Source organism: Vulpes lagopus, chromosome 14 (assembly GCF_018345385.1).
Source record: "Vulpes lagopus strain Blue_001 chromosome 14, ASM1834538v1, whole genome shotgun sequence".
Taxonomy (NCBI): Eukaryota; Metazoa; Chordata; class Mammalia; order Carnivora; family Canidae; genus Vulpes; species Vulpes lagopus.
In genome coordinates, this window is record NC_054837.1 from 32,132,075 (window position 1) to 32,151,655 (window position 19,581).

Here is a 19,581-nt window from a genome sequence, read left to right on the forward strand (position 1 = left end):
TGCTCACACCCCTCCCCAGGGGTGCTGGGTACAAGGGGGCATGCTCATGGTACCACGGGTCAGCTAGTCTAATGGCTACCACACAGCCACAGAGCCCCTCATTAGAGCAGATTGGCTCAGGTGCCAGCACAGATGTCACCTTTCGTTCTATTGTTCTAGGCCAATTAATGGTCTTTTTCCTCCAAGGGTCTGACCTGGTGTTGACTCACTTCAGATATTATCATTATCTGGAATCATTTTCATTTCTTGAGGGTATGCACAGGTGGACCAGTTTGTGAAGCTGAGATTGATGTGGGGTGAGCTCTGGGCAGGTTTAAGATGCCAGTTTATGAATCCTATGTGAACCCAAGGTTCCCCTCCCCAGAATCTGGACAGGAAAGTCTTTCCCTGTCCTGAACCATCTCATCCATGCATCTTGTTCAGCTTTTGACTACTGTTCTCTGTTATTTCATGCCTGATTCTGGTTCATACTTGCTCCTCTGGTATATGTGCTGCCGAAGCGAGCACATACTTGCTCCTCTGGACCAAATTAGTTTCTCTTAATCAAAGTACAGCAGAACAGGAATAGCCTCGTTCCATGTAAAGAATTTCAGGTGTGCTCGAATAGATAAAATCAGCAAAGGGAGAAGTCAAAGAAGTCACATGCACATAATCCTTCCTAATTGTGGTTGACTTAAGACTAAGACCTAATTACTGTAGAGTAATTGGTCTATAAGAAAGATTTTGAAGCTGTTGTAATTAATACAGTGGGCAAAGTAGGGGATGGGATGGGATCATTGGGTTTTAATTAATTGGTGACAGGAGAATTCCTGTTTCCTGAAGGAGGGCTCCTCATTTAGGGAGATTTACACACTGGGATTACAGGAGCCTGCAAATCACTTCCATTGAATTTCTGCCCAGCTGACATTTATTGAAAAACCTCCAGGTAAATTGAAGGTTACAAGAATTCTAATCTGATTTTTGACCCAAGTGGTGTTCAGAATGTCAATGTATTTGTGGGCTTCTCTTAGCTCTACTCAATTTCGAGGTTAATGAGGTTAGAGACTCTGTTTGGGTTCCTTTAATACCTCAGGGTATCTGTCTGTCTGTCTCCTTTGTCTTTAGTTCTTTGTTTGCTCTTATGGTGTTGAAATAATTCCTGGTGATTTGGAGGTGCCATGAATTTTGGGAATGCCCAAATCGAGGTAAATATTTTACCTTCTTAGAGAAAGCTGATAACCATTATCATTTGTGATACCTCTTGGAAAAATGATTCTTGTAGTCTATTTTTTATTGAGCCCATTGTAACAGTGCCTGCCTTCAAAACATTAGCACTAGATGCAAGATGAATATGTCCTAGAGGTCTGCTCTACAACATTGTGCCCGGAGTTAACAGTACTATATTGTACACTTGAAATTTGCTAAAGGTAGATCTCATGTTAAGTGTTCTTACCACAGTTTAAAAAATTAGCATTAGGTTGCCTAGATGGCTCAGTCAGTTATGTGTCTGCCTCTGGCTCAGGTCATAATCTAGAGTCCTGAGATCCAGCCCTGCATGGGACTGTCTGCTCAGCAGGGGAGACTGCTTCTCCCTCTGCCCCTCCCCCCACTCATGCTTTCTCTTTCTGTCTCTCATAAATAAATAAAATCTTTAAAAAAATTAACATTGATGAATGGCAGTCCAGTGATGGCTGAGGAGTTGCTATTATGTTCATACTCACAGTGGACAGCTGTGAACTGGAGATCATGCAGAAACAGCCATCTGAAGGGTGTAGAGAGTGACCTAAAGATGCAGACACTTGGAAACAGGGACGAGCATTTTGTGAATTTTCCATTTTATGACTTACAGACTGATGGAAGTCCCCATGTGGGGGAGCTGACTCTCAGTCCAGTCTTTCTTTGTGCTATTAGGGAGGACAGTGAAGAGGCCATAAATGAATATCTACATTGAGAGAGAGAGAGAGAGTGGAATAGACCTAGCCAGGAACAGACAGGAACGACCTCATACACAGAGATCAAAACGTACCTACACATGTACTCATACATGCACACTCTGAGGATTCCATAGAAGTATGGTGTTAAAGCATGAACTACGAGGCTCACAGATCATTTATTCATTCGTGACATATTTATGGAGTGCCTACGATGGGCCAGATACTTTTCTAGGTCTCAGAGGTATTGAGGGAACATAAAGGGAAATCCCTGCCCCCACTGGGTTTACAATCTAGAAGGCAGAAACAGCCCATAGACAAGGCTAGTAAATAAATAGTTTGTGATGTTAAGTGCTATGCAGAAAAAGAAGGGGAGGGTGACAAGGATGGGCAGTGTAGGAGATGGGTCTTTCAGTGGGATCACCAAAGAGGACCTCACTTGGAAGGTGACATTTGAGGCAGGTCCTGAAGGTGAGGGGTACATGGTCCCGATGTCACAGGAAGAGTGGCCCAGGGAGGAGGGAGAGCTGCTGCCTGGTGCTGGTGGAGCAGCAGGGGCCCCTGTGGCCTGCGGAGTGAGCAAAGGGCAGGGGACAGCAGAGGTGTCGGGGAGGTAGCAGGCACTGGGGTGAGGGTCCTGGGGTGTGGAGGGCCTCATAAGTCTTTGTAAGGACGTGCGCTGTTATATGAACAAGGTGAGAATTCCTCAAGGATTTTGCACAGGAGAGTGAAAATACCTGACTTCTGTTTTAACGGGAGAGCTCTGGCAGCTGTGTAGGGAAGTATGTGGCAGGAGTGGACACGGGAGTGTGAAAGTATTAAAGATGTATGTTTCCCAGGTAGAACTGGCAGGCTTTCCAGGCAGATGGGATGTAGGCTACAAAGGAAAGGGGTTCAGGATGAACGGGGTGTTGGTCTGAGTGACTAGAGAGGTGGATGGGGGAGAGCACGCAGGGGGTGGTCTTGGTGAGGTGCATGAGCTCGGCATCAGGAGCTGTCCAATAGGCAGCTGGATAAAAGAATCTGGATCTGGAGAGCAAAGTCCAGGCTGTAGGTAAAACTTCATGTTTCCACCTCAGACCCAGCCCTTTGCGAGCAGTGAGTTCCCCTAAGACTTACAGTCTGTGGCCCTGAGATACTGGTCTTGGGGACTGTGAGTGATCTTTTGATTGAGTGCTGCCGGTGACCCAACTCCGGCCTGATCTTCGCTAGGCTGGCCCCCAGCACAGCCCTGGTCATCTAATTGTTGCAGTCCCTGTAATGGAGAGCCAAGAGTAATCCTTTGTGCAGGATGTTACGCCCGTATCTCAGCAGGGAAAACACCAGGACCAGGAATAAATTGGCACTGATTGCAGCTGCTGGCTGGCCCCTGGTGACCAGGGTAGCCTGCAGGGTGCCTGACTGCAGGATGCCCTTCCTGGCACCTAGAAGAACCCAGCTAACCAGCATGTATAGGGCACAACCCCGGGACCCTGGCCTCATTAGTAGCTGCTCTCACTTGGAGGAGCCAACCCACCCGTTAGGCAGGAGAAGAATCCCCATTTAATGAGGCCCTTCCCAGTACAGGTGCAGAGTGATCCTGGGCAACACGGCAGGAGTAAGGTTTCTGCTCAGAAGCAGACTCTTTGAAAAGTAACTAGAATTTTCTGAGTACAATTCTGCTCTTCACTTCCCCACTGTATGTGTAACCGGACCTGGCGCAGAGCTGGGTGGGAGCATTGTCATCTCTCAGTAACGTGCAGGCACAGATGAGTGACTGATACATTTAGTGCCTTGTGCATGGACTCTGGTGGCAGACCGTGGTCAGTCCTGGAGGCTCCCCTCCCTGCTGTGGGGCCTGCTTCAGCCAGGGTTTCCCTGTGCTATTGCCAGGAATGCAGCTCACCGCATCCCCTCTGGGCACTGGGCATGCAGGCGGTTGCCCTTGCTGGCCGGCGCCTGTGATCTGATGAGGCCGTATGGCCAGCTCTGTCCTCACTTCCTGGCGGCGGCTTCCATTGTCAGGGAGGAGAGCTGCCAGAGTGCTCTGTCTCTTTGGGTCAGAGACCAGTGCTTTAGAGGCAGAACAGAGGATTCAGTGTGCAGCATGTGTGGAAGAGCAAGGCAGGGCCAGTAAGAAAATGAATAATAACTTTGGTTGGCGAGGGTAGAGGGGCTGGGGTCTGGAGGGCAGTCGTCTGGAAGAAGGATGTTTCACTGTTGTCTTCTTTATATTTTTAGAATTTTGAGTCCCAGGAATATATTTTTATTCAAAAATTATGTTTATTAGTAATGTTATTAAACATGAGTTATTAAAAATTAACATTATGGGGGGCATCTGAGCAGCTCAGTCAGTTAAGCATCAGACTCTTGATATTAGCTTAGGTCTTGACCTCAGCATCATGGGTTCAGGCCCCGCATTGACCCTACTTAAAAAAATAAACAAATAAAATTAGCATTTTGATTCCCAACTCCATTTTTTATGTGTGGCTGAGAATGTCTTGAGAATGCAGAGGAGAGCTAACAAGACCCCAAGCCCAGCCCCGTGTACTGGCCAGAGCCCCTGGTGCTATCTCGTGTGCCGGTCAGCATGGCTTTGCCTTCCCTCTTGAAGGGGACCTAACGGCAGTGGCTTCCACGAGTCATCTTCCATAACAGGAGTTTTCCTCAAGGTTGGCGATAGGAAGGAACGGGGCCGACTCGAAAAAGTTGCATTTAGGAAGTTGGTGTGAGAGATGGTTTCTGGGCCATCACTTCCTGGAAGAGTTTTTGGGACGTTGTCAGAAAGATAAAGGCAGAGGGAAGAAAAAAATTAATTGTGCCAATTGCCTTAGCTGTCTCTGGGCTTGTCATAGTGATATCAGCATCAAATAGGCTGGAAGTGAGAGTGAGTGTTGGTGTGAGACGTAGGTCTTGAATTTGGTGGCTGAGAAAGTAGAGATACCTGAGTGTTTGCTCGTTACTGGGATTTATTGCTTCCCATTCTGGGAAAATCTGGGTAAGCAAAACTCAGGTCACCCATACCAGCCTGCAAGGTGCTTTAAAATATTTCAAAACAGAAAAAGAAGAAGACTACATAGTTTCCTTTTCCCATGGTTGGGAAGTGGGTCCACGGGATGGCCGCCTTCTCATGAGCTAACTTAGGAGGCAGATGGAGGACATCCCATCTGCTGCACACATATTTGGGAGTCAAACAAAAGGTGAAGAAACCAAACGAGAGAGAGAATTGAGGATGGTAGCTTTCTATTTTTAAATGAATGTTTATGTTTCAATAAAATGTCCCTTGATTAGAAAAACGCAGGGAAAACAATATAGCACACGTTCACTGTCCCACCCCCCAGCTTCTTTTTTTCTTACTATCTGGCTTTATTTTCTTCACATTTTAAAAGGAATAAATATTACCTTTCTAATCAGAGCCTTCATGTGGCTCTTGCTGATTTCATTCTCTTTCTTCTCTGAGGTGGACATTATCGTCACTGCATGTTTTTATGGTTTTTAATATAAGCTGTTTAAGGAATGGTTACCCATGCACTTACCATTTTTGTACAGTGTATTATGCCATATATATCCTTTTGTGACTTGATTTTTTCCCTTTCGTTTTTTTGTTTTCACTTAAGAAAATTAAAATATAATTAACATACTGTATAAAATGCATCCTCTTAAAGTGCACAATCCAGTGGTTTTTTAGTAGATTCATAAAATCGTGGAATCATCCCCACTACCTAATTTCAGAACATTTTCATCACCTCCAAAAGAAGCCCTGTACTCATCAGACAGTTGGATTGTTTTTACTTTTCGGCTATTATGGGAAATGCCACAGTGAACATTTGTGTACAACTTGTTTGTGGGCACTGTGAACTTTTTCTGTGCCAAGCTGCAAATTTTCTAGTAGGATTTCACATTGCTGGGAAGCGTTCCTCACCTAGTTGAGGTCAGAGCTCACTACTGAGTCCAGAGCCACGGCTAGGGGCTGGGTGTCACTATGATACTAAGGCAGGAGGGTGGAGGGAGACACATTCCCAGGAGACGGAGGAATCATGTGTGAGCTGGAAACACAGCTCTTAAGGCGTTTACTACAAGGTCAAAACCAAAATGTGTTTTCTTAGAGATCACAAATGTCTATAGGGACCCCAGGGACACAATCAATGAATAAAGTGGCCTCTTGGAGAGTGTCAGCCCCATTGGTGGGGAGAATATTCTGTTGCTTTGGCTGATTGTTGCCACATGGGAATGTGGCGTAGTATTGCCTGGTCTCCCCATTTACCTAAAGAAGCCAGAAATTCCATTTCTTTGGGGGGAGTGTATTGTGGATTCTCTGCATTTAAAAATATTGACAGCTAATTCAAATTTTGTAAAAACATGGTAGTGGGGGCAGTTAATGAATTATGGCTCTGGCCATGTACAGCCCAATGGACCGACCACACTGCAACCTCTGGGCTTTCTATTTAGCTTTTCCTAGTCAACCAGAAATGTAATAAGGGAACCTCTATTCTTGGACTATTCCCATTTGACATAGTCTCAGAATTTTTTTCCAAGTTCTATATAAAAATTTGATGACAGGAAGTCAGGAAATCAAACCAATGAGGAGAGAATGTGTTAAGTCCGAAAGATTTTAAGTTCCTGCTCAAGACTCATGGCTGCTAAATATTTTTAAACCTTTGACTGCCAACCACTGCCCGACTCATCAATGTGAAACATTCTTCCCATAGCAAGCTCAGGCAGTACTGCCTTTGACAAAACAGAAATGAGGAGGTAGTGCCTGGATTTTATGGAATTGCAGAAGGAGATGATTTATTCATGCCAGATTCTGAGATCTGGCCATTAGATCATGATGAAAAGAACTGCATGACAGGCAGAGAGATGGAATACAGAGCCTCTGCCTCACTGATGGGATTGATGAACAGTGATTGCTCCTTTCCTCTCTGGGAGGACTGGTGTTGGGGGCAGTCAGGGAGTGGGAAGCATGTCAGGAGGGGAAAGGGTGTGATGAAGGACCCAAAGCAGTGGGGCTGTACTTGCCTGTCTTATTAGCCTATTGTTCAGAGATCAAGGCCTGAATCCAGCCTCCTCCAGGAAGCCTTCCTTGACTTGCCAATCTGTGTTCTCCCAACATGTGGTCCTAGGTTCACTAAGCACATGTTCCTCTGCGATCTCACTGCAACTGTTGTTGGATATTCATTGATTCAATCAGCAGATATTGAATGAGCACCAACCCCAGACAGGGTTCTTTTTTTAAAATTTTTATTTATTTTATTTTATTTTATTTTATTTTATTTTATTTTATTTTAATTTATTTTAATTTAATTTATTTTATTTTATTATATTATATTATATTATATTATATTATATTATATTATATTATATTATTTATTTGTTCCTTTTTTTTTTCCAGACAGGGTTCTAAGTGCTGGGGACACAGTAATGAGCAAAGCAGGCAAGGATCCCACATTCATAAGTGTGTGTGTGTGTGTGTGTGTGTGTGTGAGAGAGAGAGAGAGAGAGAGAGAGAGAGAAAGAGAGAGAGAGAATCAACATAACCGGTTAATCAATCAACCACTTAGGTGAAAAGGTAAAAGCTATGGAAAGCATAGAGCTGGTTAACAGGGTTGAAACTGTAGGGATGGGGAGTGGAACTTTAGATAGCATGGTCAGAAGAGGCTTTACTGAGCAGGTGGTATTTGAACAAAGACTGAATGTATGTTCTTTTGCATTTAGCACCTTGTGTTCATGCTGATGGTTTGGGATAAACCTTTCCCATATTTTTTTTAAAGCTTAAAATAGATTTACTCATTTATTCAACAAACATTTGCTGAGGATCTGTTTGGCTTCTATTCATCCTCTGGGTCTCAGCTCAAATGTCAGTTCCTTACGGAGGTAGGCCCTAAACATCTTTCATTGTCTCCTGTTGTAATCTATATTCTAAAGTAAAAATGGACTATTTTTTAATGGTATTTACAATTTTTAATTGAAAAATGTACATAGCTTTTTAAAAAGATATTTAATTCCATTTTCTTGTTATGATAACATCTTTCATGACCAGGACTTACCTTTTATTTCCCCGATTAGTAAGACAGGGATCTTCTCTATTTTGTCTACCAATGAATTCTCAGTGCCTGACACAGAATGTGTTCTTAATAAATGTCATTGGATAAATAAATGTGCCAGGTACTGTAGTGACTGTGGTGCTATAATAGGGCTTTTGCCTTTGAAGAAAGAGGTTCATCTTTACCATCCAGCAATCACGATCCTTGGTATTTTGCCCAAAGAAGTTGAAAAGTTATGTCGATCAAGATGTCCTTCAGTAGGTAAGGTAGTTAAATAAACCATGGTCCATTTAGATAATGGAATGTTATACATCACTAAAAAGAAATGAGCTATAAAGCCACAAAAAGATGTTGGAAGAACCTCAAATATATATTCCTGAGTGGAAGAGGTCAGTTTGAAGAGGCTGCATACCATAAGATTCCAATGATAGGACATTCTGGAAAAGGCAGAACTATGGAGACAGTAAAAGATCAATGGTTGCCAGGGGCTGGGTGAAGGACGGATGATTAAGCAGAGCACAGGATTTTTTGGATGGTGAGAATACTCTACATGACACCATAATGGCGGATCCATGTCATCATACATTTGTCCAAACCCATGGAAAGTATACCACCAAGAGTGAACTGTAATGTCAATCATGGATTTTGGCTGGTGATGTGTAAATGTAGGTTCATTGATTGTGACAAGTGTACCATCTGGTGGAGATATTGATAGGGGGTGGAAGCTTGTTGGGGGGGGGGCACGGGGTTTATGGGAAATATCTGTACCTTTCTCTCAATTTTGCTGTGAACTTAAAACTGCTATAAAAAAACAAAGCCTTAAAAACCAAGAAGAGAATTACATTGTGGTAGTGGAGACAGACATACCGTCTCAGAGCAGAGTACGAATATACGCATTGGCCAGGCACAAGAATATGGTTCAAAATTCAGCTGACTGGTAGCTCCTTGTCTCCCAGAATGTGAATGACACCTCCTAGAATTTTACAGGGTATCCTACTGGGCCTTGTAAGTGTGTTCAATGAATTAAACAAACATGCACTGAATTCCTACAATATCTGGGTCCTGCGTCAGCTGCTACAGGCACATCCTTGTCCTCACAGAGTGAACAGTCTACAGAGGGGAAGGGAGAGTTCAGCCTTCTTGTAGTCAACTGAGAAACCAGCAAATCCTGTTCTGGGGGCATTTGTTCAATGTGATTATGGGTCAGTATGTACCTTGTTTTTTGGTCATTGAAAAACCTAATGCCAGAGAAAGGCCCTTAAGACAGAGACCCTGACAGAGGTCAGCCTGTCTTGCTCCATTTCTAGAAAAGCTCATTTGGGGAAAGCTTCCGCATCTCAGCCTGGTAGCTCAGAACCATCTAGAAGTTTGTGGGAGTTGGGGCATAATAATCAATGTAAATGGCACAACTTGCTGGAGAAGGGTTCCTTCTGTCTCTGCCCTTTTCTCTTATTTATCCCTCCCTTTCTCCTTCCCTCTCCCTGTCTCCTCCCTTCCCTCTCCCAAACAGCCATTATTGTCATCATGAGTTATATGCTGAGAAATGGCTGGATGTGGCCCTTGGGGACAAGCTTCTGGCTTAGGTCCCCCACACCCCTCCCCTGCCCCCATCTCTCCTTTTTCTTCTTGCTGGTATGTCTGAGCTGTAGCTACACTTTGCATTCAAAAGCTGCCTCAGCCCTACCTCAGGAGTTCAGGATCCCAGGGAAGAGGTGCAGCTTTATCAAAGCAGAGGTTTCCATGGGAAACAGGGCTTTGAGAACCAAGTCCTTCTGGGAGGATGCTGTGTGCTGTGCCTCCAGGGAGAAGCAGCCAAGCAGCGTTTCCTGCCTGACCCCTCCCAACACATACATGCACACATGCATGCACACATGTACATACATGCACACACTTCTGCACCCCAGGCAAAAGTGTCTAATAAATATCTCATGGCCACAATACTGATCCAGATTCCTCAAAGGCAGTTGGCAATTATTAAATTGAGAGGATCATGAAGCACTTTTCTAAATTTGAAAGGCTTATCAAGGGTAGATCAGGAACAGGAAAAGTTAATAATTATAAACCCATTTCCATAGAAATAGACTTATTAGCAAGCATGCCAGCTGCCTGAAAGTAAAAGACCTCCTTCTGGTTTGAAGGAAATGACTTAAAAATTTGTGCATAAAAGTGACTCTGCATTGATTGTTATTCCGTTTGTAGCTGGACTTGGGCAGATTCCTGTAGCTGGCCCAGCTCATGGGCTGGACAGTCAGAGAGGAGCTGGAAGGGCCCACCAATGAAGGATGCCCTCTCACACAGACCCTGCTCCCTTCTCTACCCCCAAGACCAGACTGCAGATTTAACAGGATTAAATTGCTGACAACAAAGAGAGTTATGCCCCTATTCTTCTCTTGCTGGGTGGGGGGTGGGGGGTGTCTCACTTTCTTGGGAATCACTTTACTAAATTCTACTGAATGCTGAGAACCCAGGAAGTATTAGAAGCAAGCTCCCAAGTCATGATTCCAAGCACAGTGCAGCCCAAAGAGGAATCAAAGTTCTGGTCTAATACAACTGAGCGTCTTTTGTAGGAGGATATTCAACAGATGGAGAAGTGAGGACTTCTTCTAACCAGAGAGGAGACTTTAGGCTGTTGTGTGGTAGAGGAGAATGACGGTGGCTAAAGAGAAGGCCTCAGTCCCTAAGACCCTGAAATCCCTTCGGCAACTCAGAATCAGCCCCTTAGTCTCACCTTTCTCTGCTTTCTCACTAAAGACGCCTGGGTAAACCGGGGTCCCCTGGTGGGTGGGTCCCTTGGTAGGGTTTGCCTGTCCGTCTTCCCATGAGACCGGTATTCTTTATGCAGAACACATTGTCTTCCCCATGCAGAACACCATGACAAATAGATCCTTGAGGACTCAGAGCTCCCCTGCCCCACACCCAGCTTAACCTCAGCTGAAACACCTGGCTGTGTCATTTTAATACATTTATATTTCAATTTGAATAGCTATTTCTAGCTAGTGGCCACAGTATTGGACGGAGCAGTATCAGAGAGTTTCTTAAAACCTTGGCTGCATAGAAAAGGTTGGACATGACCAATTCTGTATGGAATCTAGTGTGCTTCTGGTTTGGGAGGAATTCCATATTTGGGCAGATCATTTCTGTCCATATCATCATTATGTTGGAACGTTGCCTCTGGTACCTCTGGGATGCCCCGAACCATCCACTTGTGGTTCTCACCCTCTTCTCCAATCAGCAAGTGGGAGGGGAGCTGTCCAAGGTAGGATTCTGGTGGGCCAGCAACAAGCCCAGGTTCATTTCACAACTCTTTCCTCCCAGACTAAGAGTTGGAGGTTCAAACTGCAGACCCTACCCACAACCTCAAAGGCAGGGCAGAGGCTTCCAAGCCCAGTTTGGTCCAGGCAGTAAAGGAATGGGTTGATTGCTGTGACTCAGGCCTTGGGGAACCGTGAATTGGTGACTCTGCTGTCACATTCCTTGGCTGGGGATAAAGGTAGCATCAGGGTAATAGAAAAGTCTACACAACAGGAGTCCTTCACAAATCCTGTGCTGGATGGCTTCTGTTTTAACTCTCTGTTCAGTGACTTCTGCTGTTGGTACAGTAGCCTACAGCTTACAACATCTCAGTCAATGATGAGATGCTCTCTGTGTTCAAAAATATTGAGAATGACGCTGGTCTTTTTCACCTATATGTGTACCAACCACCTTCTTCCTCTCCTCCAAACAAACATTAAGGCAGGTGGATTCTCACATCTCATTTCATTCCAGGCTCACGAAATGAGAAGACACTATAGCTTCTTATGTGTTGATCATAGTTATGTAGTAAACCAAGAAGTTATGGAGTCGTTCCCATGCTTGATCTCATGATGCTCCCACCAGCCCATGAGGTCACCACTGTGCTCTCCTAATCCTTTTTTTAAGAGATTTTATTTAATTATTCATGAAATACACTGAGAGAGAGGCAGAGACATAGGCAGAGGCAGAAGCAGTCTCCCTGCAGGGAGCCAGCCAATGCGGGACTCACACCCTGCACTGAAGGCAGATGCTCAACCACTGAGCCACCTAGGTGTCCCTGTGCTCCCCAGATCCTAAAGCCCAGAGTTTGAACCACTGGTCCATAGACACACAGCCAAGTAAAAGTAGAGGTGGCCAGAGTCCAAGGTATGCCTCAGGAATGGAGTGATGGTAACACCAGACTAGAGCCTCAGGGCCCCTTGCTGTGTGTGGTCCTGGATGGCAGTGTGTGCACACATGGGGGTGGGGAGAGCTGTCTGACCTGCTCATTCAGGGAAGGACAGTCTGCTTCTCATGAGCCCTGCAGATGGATTTCCCACCCATTTGGAGGTGTGAGCTACCAGTGGGCAACTCATGACTTAGGCTGTGTCGACACTGCCATATGCTATGTTGAAGCTGGCAATCACTCTCAATTAGCAAGGAAGAATGTGGCAATATATCACCTCCTTGATGTCTACTGAGCCTCAGGTTTTAAATTGCACTTTGACATGTGTTTTCCAGGGTAAACGGCTCCTTCTATGAGATCTTACAAGTGGACTTTGGGATTGACAACAGCAGCGGTCTGGCTGGGGCCCAGCCCATTACCTGGCAGGTGGAATACCCGGTGGAGGACTCCATGAGTGAGCTGGCCGTCTCTGAGATCTTTGTCAGCCAGACATCCTTTGTGGGCATCGTTCCTCTTGCAATGGTGAGAAATTTGAGCTTCATAAGAGGGTCACAGAGAAGTTTTCTTTGAATGCTTTTCAAAGAAACATGAAGCATTTTATAATATGTTGTTTTTAAAAATGCACTTGAGTTGAGGATATTTAAGTAAGGGAAATGCACTTAGATTACATTTTATTTACCAACCTTCTGTAATACTTTTTTGGAAACTTTTTGGGGTCTCCCATAAATCCCTTTTCCTTTGTGGATATTGGTGAATGTTTTCTGTGGGCTCCTGCTCTTTATTGTCTCAATCTGTGCCTGCACAAGGACCAAGTGCTGCACTGCATGGAATGCACCCTGTAGAGGGACGGCCCTCTACACAATGAGCAAGCAGCCCTGGTCACTCAGCTTCACCAGGCAGGTGAGGGGACGGGCAAGCTGAAAAATGTGAGTAGACTGAAGCAGCCTTGGTAGGAACTGACCATCTGAGGCTACATAAGGTCGCAGAGTCCATAAAACCACTTGGGTTTCTGCCTCTGGCCTGGAGGTGACCAGATTTTTCCGCTGAGCTTGGTTGAAGTTCCATTCACGACCAGGCTCGGGCCACATCTGAGAACAGGGTCATGCATGAGGTTCCAGAATGTGAAAAGGGTAGTGCTGGTGAGCCATAGGCATGCTCAATACCTGGAGTGCCACATTCCTAGTACCCTGTTCCGCACTGGAAATGTTCAGTGGAATGTGAAATATTCTGCATTGCTTCGACCTTCCTGTCAGCACCCAGATATTCTAGGGCAGTCCATGGGTGCTTCTATCATCCATACTCAAGTTGGATACCAGGGTTAAGATCTTTGCAAATGAAACCCTACACCCTACAATGAAGTCTGCAATTTCCATATCTGTGTCTTACTCTGGTCTATGCCCAGTGTCTCCACGCCTGGCTCCTTGTCTTCAACTTGACTGTTAAAAGACACCCCACTCCGCCCCGCTGATCACATTGGACAGAACTGGCTCTCTGTCCCCCTCCCCCATCACTCTCTGTGCACATCACCACCTGGTTTCATCTTCTTCATAGATGTTATCCATGTTGGAGTTTCAGGGTTCCCCATCCATCTGCTCCCCACAAGGTGGGGTTCATGAGGGTAGGGTTCTGGTCAGTTGTGTCCACATCTGTGACTCCAGCATCTAGAACAGTGTCTGAGACAGTTAATAGATGCTGCGAATGAATGAACCCTGGCTTCAATCCAAGCTTTTGGGCTTACCTAGTTCCTGAAAGTTAGCACCATAGGAGTTTACCCACACCCGCAATGATCTGCATTTTGGTTTTGGTGCAGCCACAGTCAGCAGGAAATATCCCCGTTAAGGGGCAGGGATGGATGGATGTGGATTTTAAGACAGAATGAGACTATTCTGATTTTCCAGATTGACATAGATCTGGCCAAGTCCTTATAATTTTGTTCTATGCTTATTGTGTAGCACTTGATTCCCTGGCGATTCTGTAGCCTCCCGTTGCTACTGAGGATAGAATTCCATGGGAGAACGTGGTGCTCTCCTCTGATGGACAGGTGTCAGTTCTGGGAGGAGCTGGAAAGGAGGCTGGACCGAGGACAGGGGTCTAGACCCATGATTGGCTGAATGGAGACAGCCTGCTGCCTCTGTAGAAAAGGTTTTATCAGAACAGAGCCCTGACCATTTGATAGGGGTTGTTTATGGCTGCCCTAATGCTGTCATAGCACACTCAGCATTTGCAGCAGTGTAGCAAAACAACTTCAGTTTTAGCATCTTGCCCTAAGTCCCCTTCTGAGAAAAGTGTGGGGCAGTATAGACAATTATTCTGTTGTTATTGGGCTCCAGGGGATGTCCTTCAGGGGATGTGCTGGTTGTCCTGTCTCCTGGGGTAACTTTTCCTGATGAGATACTCAAATGCTCTTTGGCTGTGGTGACATCCTCTCATGATGCTGCCTGAAGACCTAACTTGTGGCTCCAGGCTGACTGGGATGTCCCTCACAGGGTCAGGACTCATAGTGGGGCAGGACACAACCAAGGGGAGGAGGAGATAAGGAGATGTGAAACCCACACAGGAAGGAAGGGCCTGGGAGAGCAGGAAAAGCAGCCATTTGGAAGGTGGTCCTCGCTCACAGGTGGGCAGGGGCCAGCGCTTCCCTTCTGGGGAAGCGCTCCCGTGTCTTACTGACAGGCGCCTGGGCACCGGCTGTGGAGTCCAGTGGATGCCAGCTGTTTGCTGGCCTTGCCACACCGGGGTGTGGAGGTTTCTCCGCTGCCCCCCCTGCCCTTAGGTGCTGTCCCAACGCCTTGCTGCTCCGGGGAGGCTGGGTTTATGCATGTTGTGCGCACAGCATGTCCCTGACTATTAGTCGCTTCACAGTGCTCCGTGGCTGCCTGATCTTTACTTAGGGCCGGTTTCTCGCCTTTGGCTTTGGTTCTTCTTGGCAGGGAAGCGGCAGGGTTGGATGGTTGAGTGGTGCTGTGTATCACCACCTGTCTCTTGGATCACTGTGAAGAGTGGCTCTGAAATGACCCCAAGGGACCAGAGCTGCTTAGTAAAGTTTGCTTTAGGACCGAAGTTGGTAGTTCGTCTTTTCGTAGGCAGCTGTTTACCTGTTCTCCAAACCCACAACTGCCAAGGGGTGGCCTTAGGGGTGAAGTCTGCCCACCGTGCTTAGCAGAAGTGCCTTCTATATGCTTCTTCCTTTTCCCTCTTCCTGCGCACCTCCTCCCCCACTTCCCTCACCCCTTCTTTCCCTCCTCCCTTCTCACCTCCGCCTCCTTTCTTCTTTCTCAGAGACAACTAACTCTGGACGAGTTCTGCATGATGTAAGGATGCTACATGACTTGTCCGCCAAACATACACAAATGGGCTCGTTATTGTATCAGTTTGTACCCAGAAGCAGAAACTGCTTTAGTGGTTAGAACATAGTGATGTAAGCGCAAGCACTCAGCTTCACAGGAATTAGAACACATGAGAAGCCAGACACAGAACAGAAGAGAGTCAGGAACCCTGGCAAGAACGAGTCTACCTGGCCCAGTCTGGAGGCAGGAGGAGGCGTTCCCGGGAACCAGGGCTGTGTCACCTCCGGAGCCAGAACCTAGCAGGGGATGGATCTGAAGGTGTACAGGCTCTGGGTGGTGCTGTCATCTTGCTGGTTTTATTGTACAATATGACTCTGATATCCTGTATGTGTCCTGTTCATCAGAAGCATGTGCATTGGGGACATAGCCACACTGAGTCCCGGGCCTGCCCAGGATGCTCCACTGCCTGGTTTCATGTCTCTTTTCACCTTAAAGGTAAACTCAGAGAGGCCTCCCCTGGCCACTCAGGCCAAATTAGCTCTTTCCTCCTTATATTCTTGCTCACTTGCCTCTTGTAGATCATATCACTGTCTGCAATTCATGCTTATTTATATGATTGTGCACATCTATTTCAGTCAGGTTCCAATCGTGAGAGAGAATTTGGACAGGGAAAGTTTAATATAAAGGATTATTAATCTTGACGGAGACTGGAATAATGAGGGATTGCTCAGTAAGAAGTGAAGAGAACTCTAAAGAGTGTCTGAGTGGCAGACATCAGGAGCATCCACTGCCCTAGGGCTGAGCTAGAGCGCCCAAGGAACAAGCCTCCCTACCCTGAGATCCAGCCATTGTTGGAGATGGGATGGTCACAGCTCACTGAACATGGAGAAGTTGCTCAGGTAACATGCTGGTAGAACTTGCTAGAATTCTGAAGACTGCTCTTTACAGAGCGGTATCTCATCAGAGGCACCAAACCACTCAAGGTGGTTGCTGGGTAGAGCCTCTGGGTGCTGGGCACAGCAGGAGCCTCTGGGTGCTGGGCGCAGCAAGAGCTGGACACGAGGGGAGCCACCTGTGCTGGAGAAGTCATGGTGCATGCAAAAACAGTAGCCCGCAGACGGAGTATGCCAGAATCAGAAGGCAAGCCCTTTCTCTTTGAAACATCTCTCCAGTGCCCTGACAGACTTCAACATTTTGACCTTTTGGCAAAGGAAAAATATTAAGGGTTCAGATCCATTTTCACAGAACAGGTAATGAGGGGTGAATTTGGAGCCAGGCAGCAATAGCTTGATAAGCAGAAACCAGATCACAAGCTCCTGGATGGAAGGGATTGCATTTGCTCTGACCACCAGGGGCTTTCTCAGCACCCTGCATGGTGCCTAGTATATGGTATTTGCTCAACAAACGAATGGATGGTTATATTTACCATCAGAACCTAAGTCCACTGGCTGGAGCTCTCATTTGCTGTGCTAATTTCCTTTTACCTCAGTAATAAATCACTACAAACTTAATGGTTTAAAGCAACACAAAGTCATCATCCTGTAGTCTGGAGGCTGAAATGGGTCTCACTGGGCTAAAACCAATGTGTCAGCAGGACTGCACCCTTCTGGAGGCTGGGAGGGAGGATCCATTTGTTGCCTTTTCCAGATATTGGAAGCCATCTGCACATCCCTTGGCTCCTGGCTCCATGTCACTCAGACATCTGCTTCTGTCATTACATATCCTTTCTGACATTCTTGCCTCCCTTGATTCCTTATAAAGACCCTTGCAATGACATTGGGGCCACTTGAGTATTAGCCAGGAAAATCTCCTCACTTCAAAAGTCTTCACTTTTCCTCTTGCCATGCAAAGTAACATATCCATAGATCCTGGGAATTGTGATGTGGACATCCATTACTTTCCTCCCATTCTCCTTGTGTGGGACCCCAGTCTCCCCTTTCTGGTCTTCCTCAGGCTGTTTACCTAGAACTCTTCACCCTTCTTCCCATGATCTGTTCTTTTGTTGCCACCCTAGCTCTTGTCTGTGATGTTTTCTGGACCCTGGGGTCATCCCCCACCAACCCACCACCTCTGACATTCCAGGCTTCCGGGGACACTGCCCTCCTGTCATCAGGAAAGTACTCGGCACTCTGTTCTTCCAGGGGATCCCACAGTAGAGCCACCACAGGCACAGCAATCACAAACCTCTTCATTTACGCACACAGCCTTTCCTCCAGGAGGATATGGGCCACCCCAGGTCTGGGGCTAGGAAGGCTCCTGTGATAGCTACACATCCTCATCCTCTAATCTCTGGGGCTGGAAAGAGGAGACCTGAGGGCAGAGCCCATCTGGCCTCTCATTTTCCATGTAGCCGTAGAGGGCTCACTTAACTTCTCTTTGTTTCAGTTTCTCATGTGTGAATTTCCAAATAAGAATACTGGTTCTGTCTATCACCCAGCGGTGTCATATGGACTGAGATCCAACAGATACGAACATACTTACAATATCCAGGCAAATATAAAGGTCATATATGTAGTGGAAAACCACCTCATGTAGATTCAAGCAGATTCAACTGCTGTGTAGAATTAATGACTCTCTCTATCTTGTCAGTCTTGTTACCCTGTTGACTTACCAGGGTGATATACATACCAGGAAAATATCTTTTTTTAAAAAGATTTTTATTTATTTATTCATGAGAGACACAGAGAGAGGCAGAGACATAGGCAGAGGGAGAAGCGGGCTCCATGCAGGGAGCCCGATGTGGGACTTGATCCTGGGACTCCAGGATCACGCCCTGGGCTGAAGGCAGACACTCAACCGCTGAGACACCCAGGCATCCCCATACTGGGAAAATTTCAATCCTTTTTACCTTTGAGGTAGTTGGTAATGAAACATTTTGGTCAAGAGAACAGGCTTTTGGGTCAACCTGTTTAGACTGAAATTTGAACTGTAATGTTTACTAGCTTTGTTATTGTGGGCACATCACTTTACTTATCTGAAACTCAGTTTCCTCATATGTAAACTGTAGAAATAAGGTTTCCTGCCTCTAAGGGTTTTGTGAGGACTTGGGATACTGCAGGAAGGCTTGGCACAATATCAGCACTCAATCACATTTAGTCATCATTATTTTTGTCATGGCCGTCATACTCTCTGGCCACATACGGGCACATCTGCTAGACTTTGGGTGAAGGCAAAGCAGACATTCAGTCTCAGGGTAAGTGGTGGGTTCTCCTCCTGGAGGAAAGAAAGAGTTTGATTTACTGAGTCAAGATAGCCATGGTGCAGAGGTGGGAGATAAAGACCTGGCCTTTGGAGATGCAGCTGTGACCTACAGGAGAGGAGGGAAAACTGTTGGGTGAGCAGTCAGCTGTCACTGCTGCCCATGGGGTACCTCATTCAGTCTCACTGCCACTTCTAAGGGGGCATTGTTACTCAGGGAGGCAACCCAAGGCTTATGGTTTAGAACTTTGCTACCACAGTTGTGTGATCCTGGGTAGCAAACCAATATGTACCATGAAGTTAATATGTAGCTTTGGGGGAATGCCTGATAGGACTGGGGAGAGACCTCAGGCATGAAAGCTAGGACAGAGGCTGATGCAATGGACCAGGCAGGAAGGCTTGCAAAGGAACAGTGGCAGTGGTGAGGTATGCATCCATCTATCTTTCCATCCATCCATCCATCCATCCATCCATCCATCTATCCATCTATTTGTCCATCCATCCATCCATCCATCCATCCATTCATCTGTCACTCATCCATCCATCCATCCATCCATCCATCCATCCACTCATATATCCATTTATCCATCTGCTTGTTCATCTATCCACCTGTCCTTTCATACATCCATTAGTTCATCTATCTTTTCCTTCCTTCCTCCTTCCCTCTTTTCCTTCCTTCCTTCTTTCCTTCCATCCTTCCAGTCAATTGCTATACACAGACATTTATTTAGTATACACTGTGTGCTGAATTCATTTTTTTTTGGTACATGGAAAGGGGAAATATGGAATTGATAGAAATTTTGGAGTTGGAAACCATTTGTTTCTGATATTTCCATTTCTAGCAGAATAGCACAGATGGTCAAAACCTTCAAAATCCCATCTTAAAAAGGGCAGTCTAAAAAGAGGAGTGTCATAACCCAGGATAATAATGCTGTTTTTTGCATTACCTTGAAAATCTAAAGCTGTCCCCTCCATGCCTGGGAAAT

At 46.0% G+C, this 19,581-nt stretch overlaps 1 protein-coding gene across 1 annotated transcript in view; it reads left to right on the plus strand.

The window, feature by feature from the left end:
- Window positions 1-19,581, plus strand: part of TMEM132B (transmembrane protein 132B) — a 367,875-nt gene that overhangs the window by 260,806 nt on the left and 87,488 nt on the right. Inside the window, exon 4 of the mRNA XM_041729488.1 lies at window positions 12,446-12,632. Within this exon, the coding sequence (XP_041585422.1) occupies window positions 12,446-12,632 (187 nt within the window). The remainder of the gene's footprint in view (window positions 1-12,445; window positions 12,633-19,581) is intronic.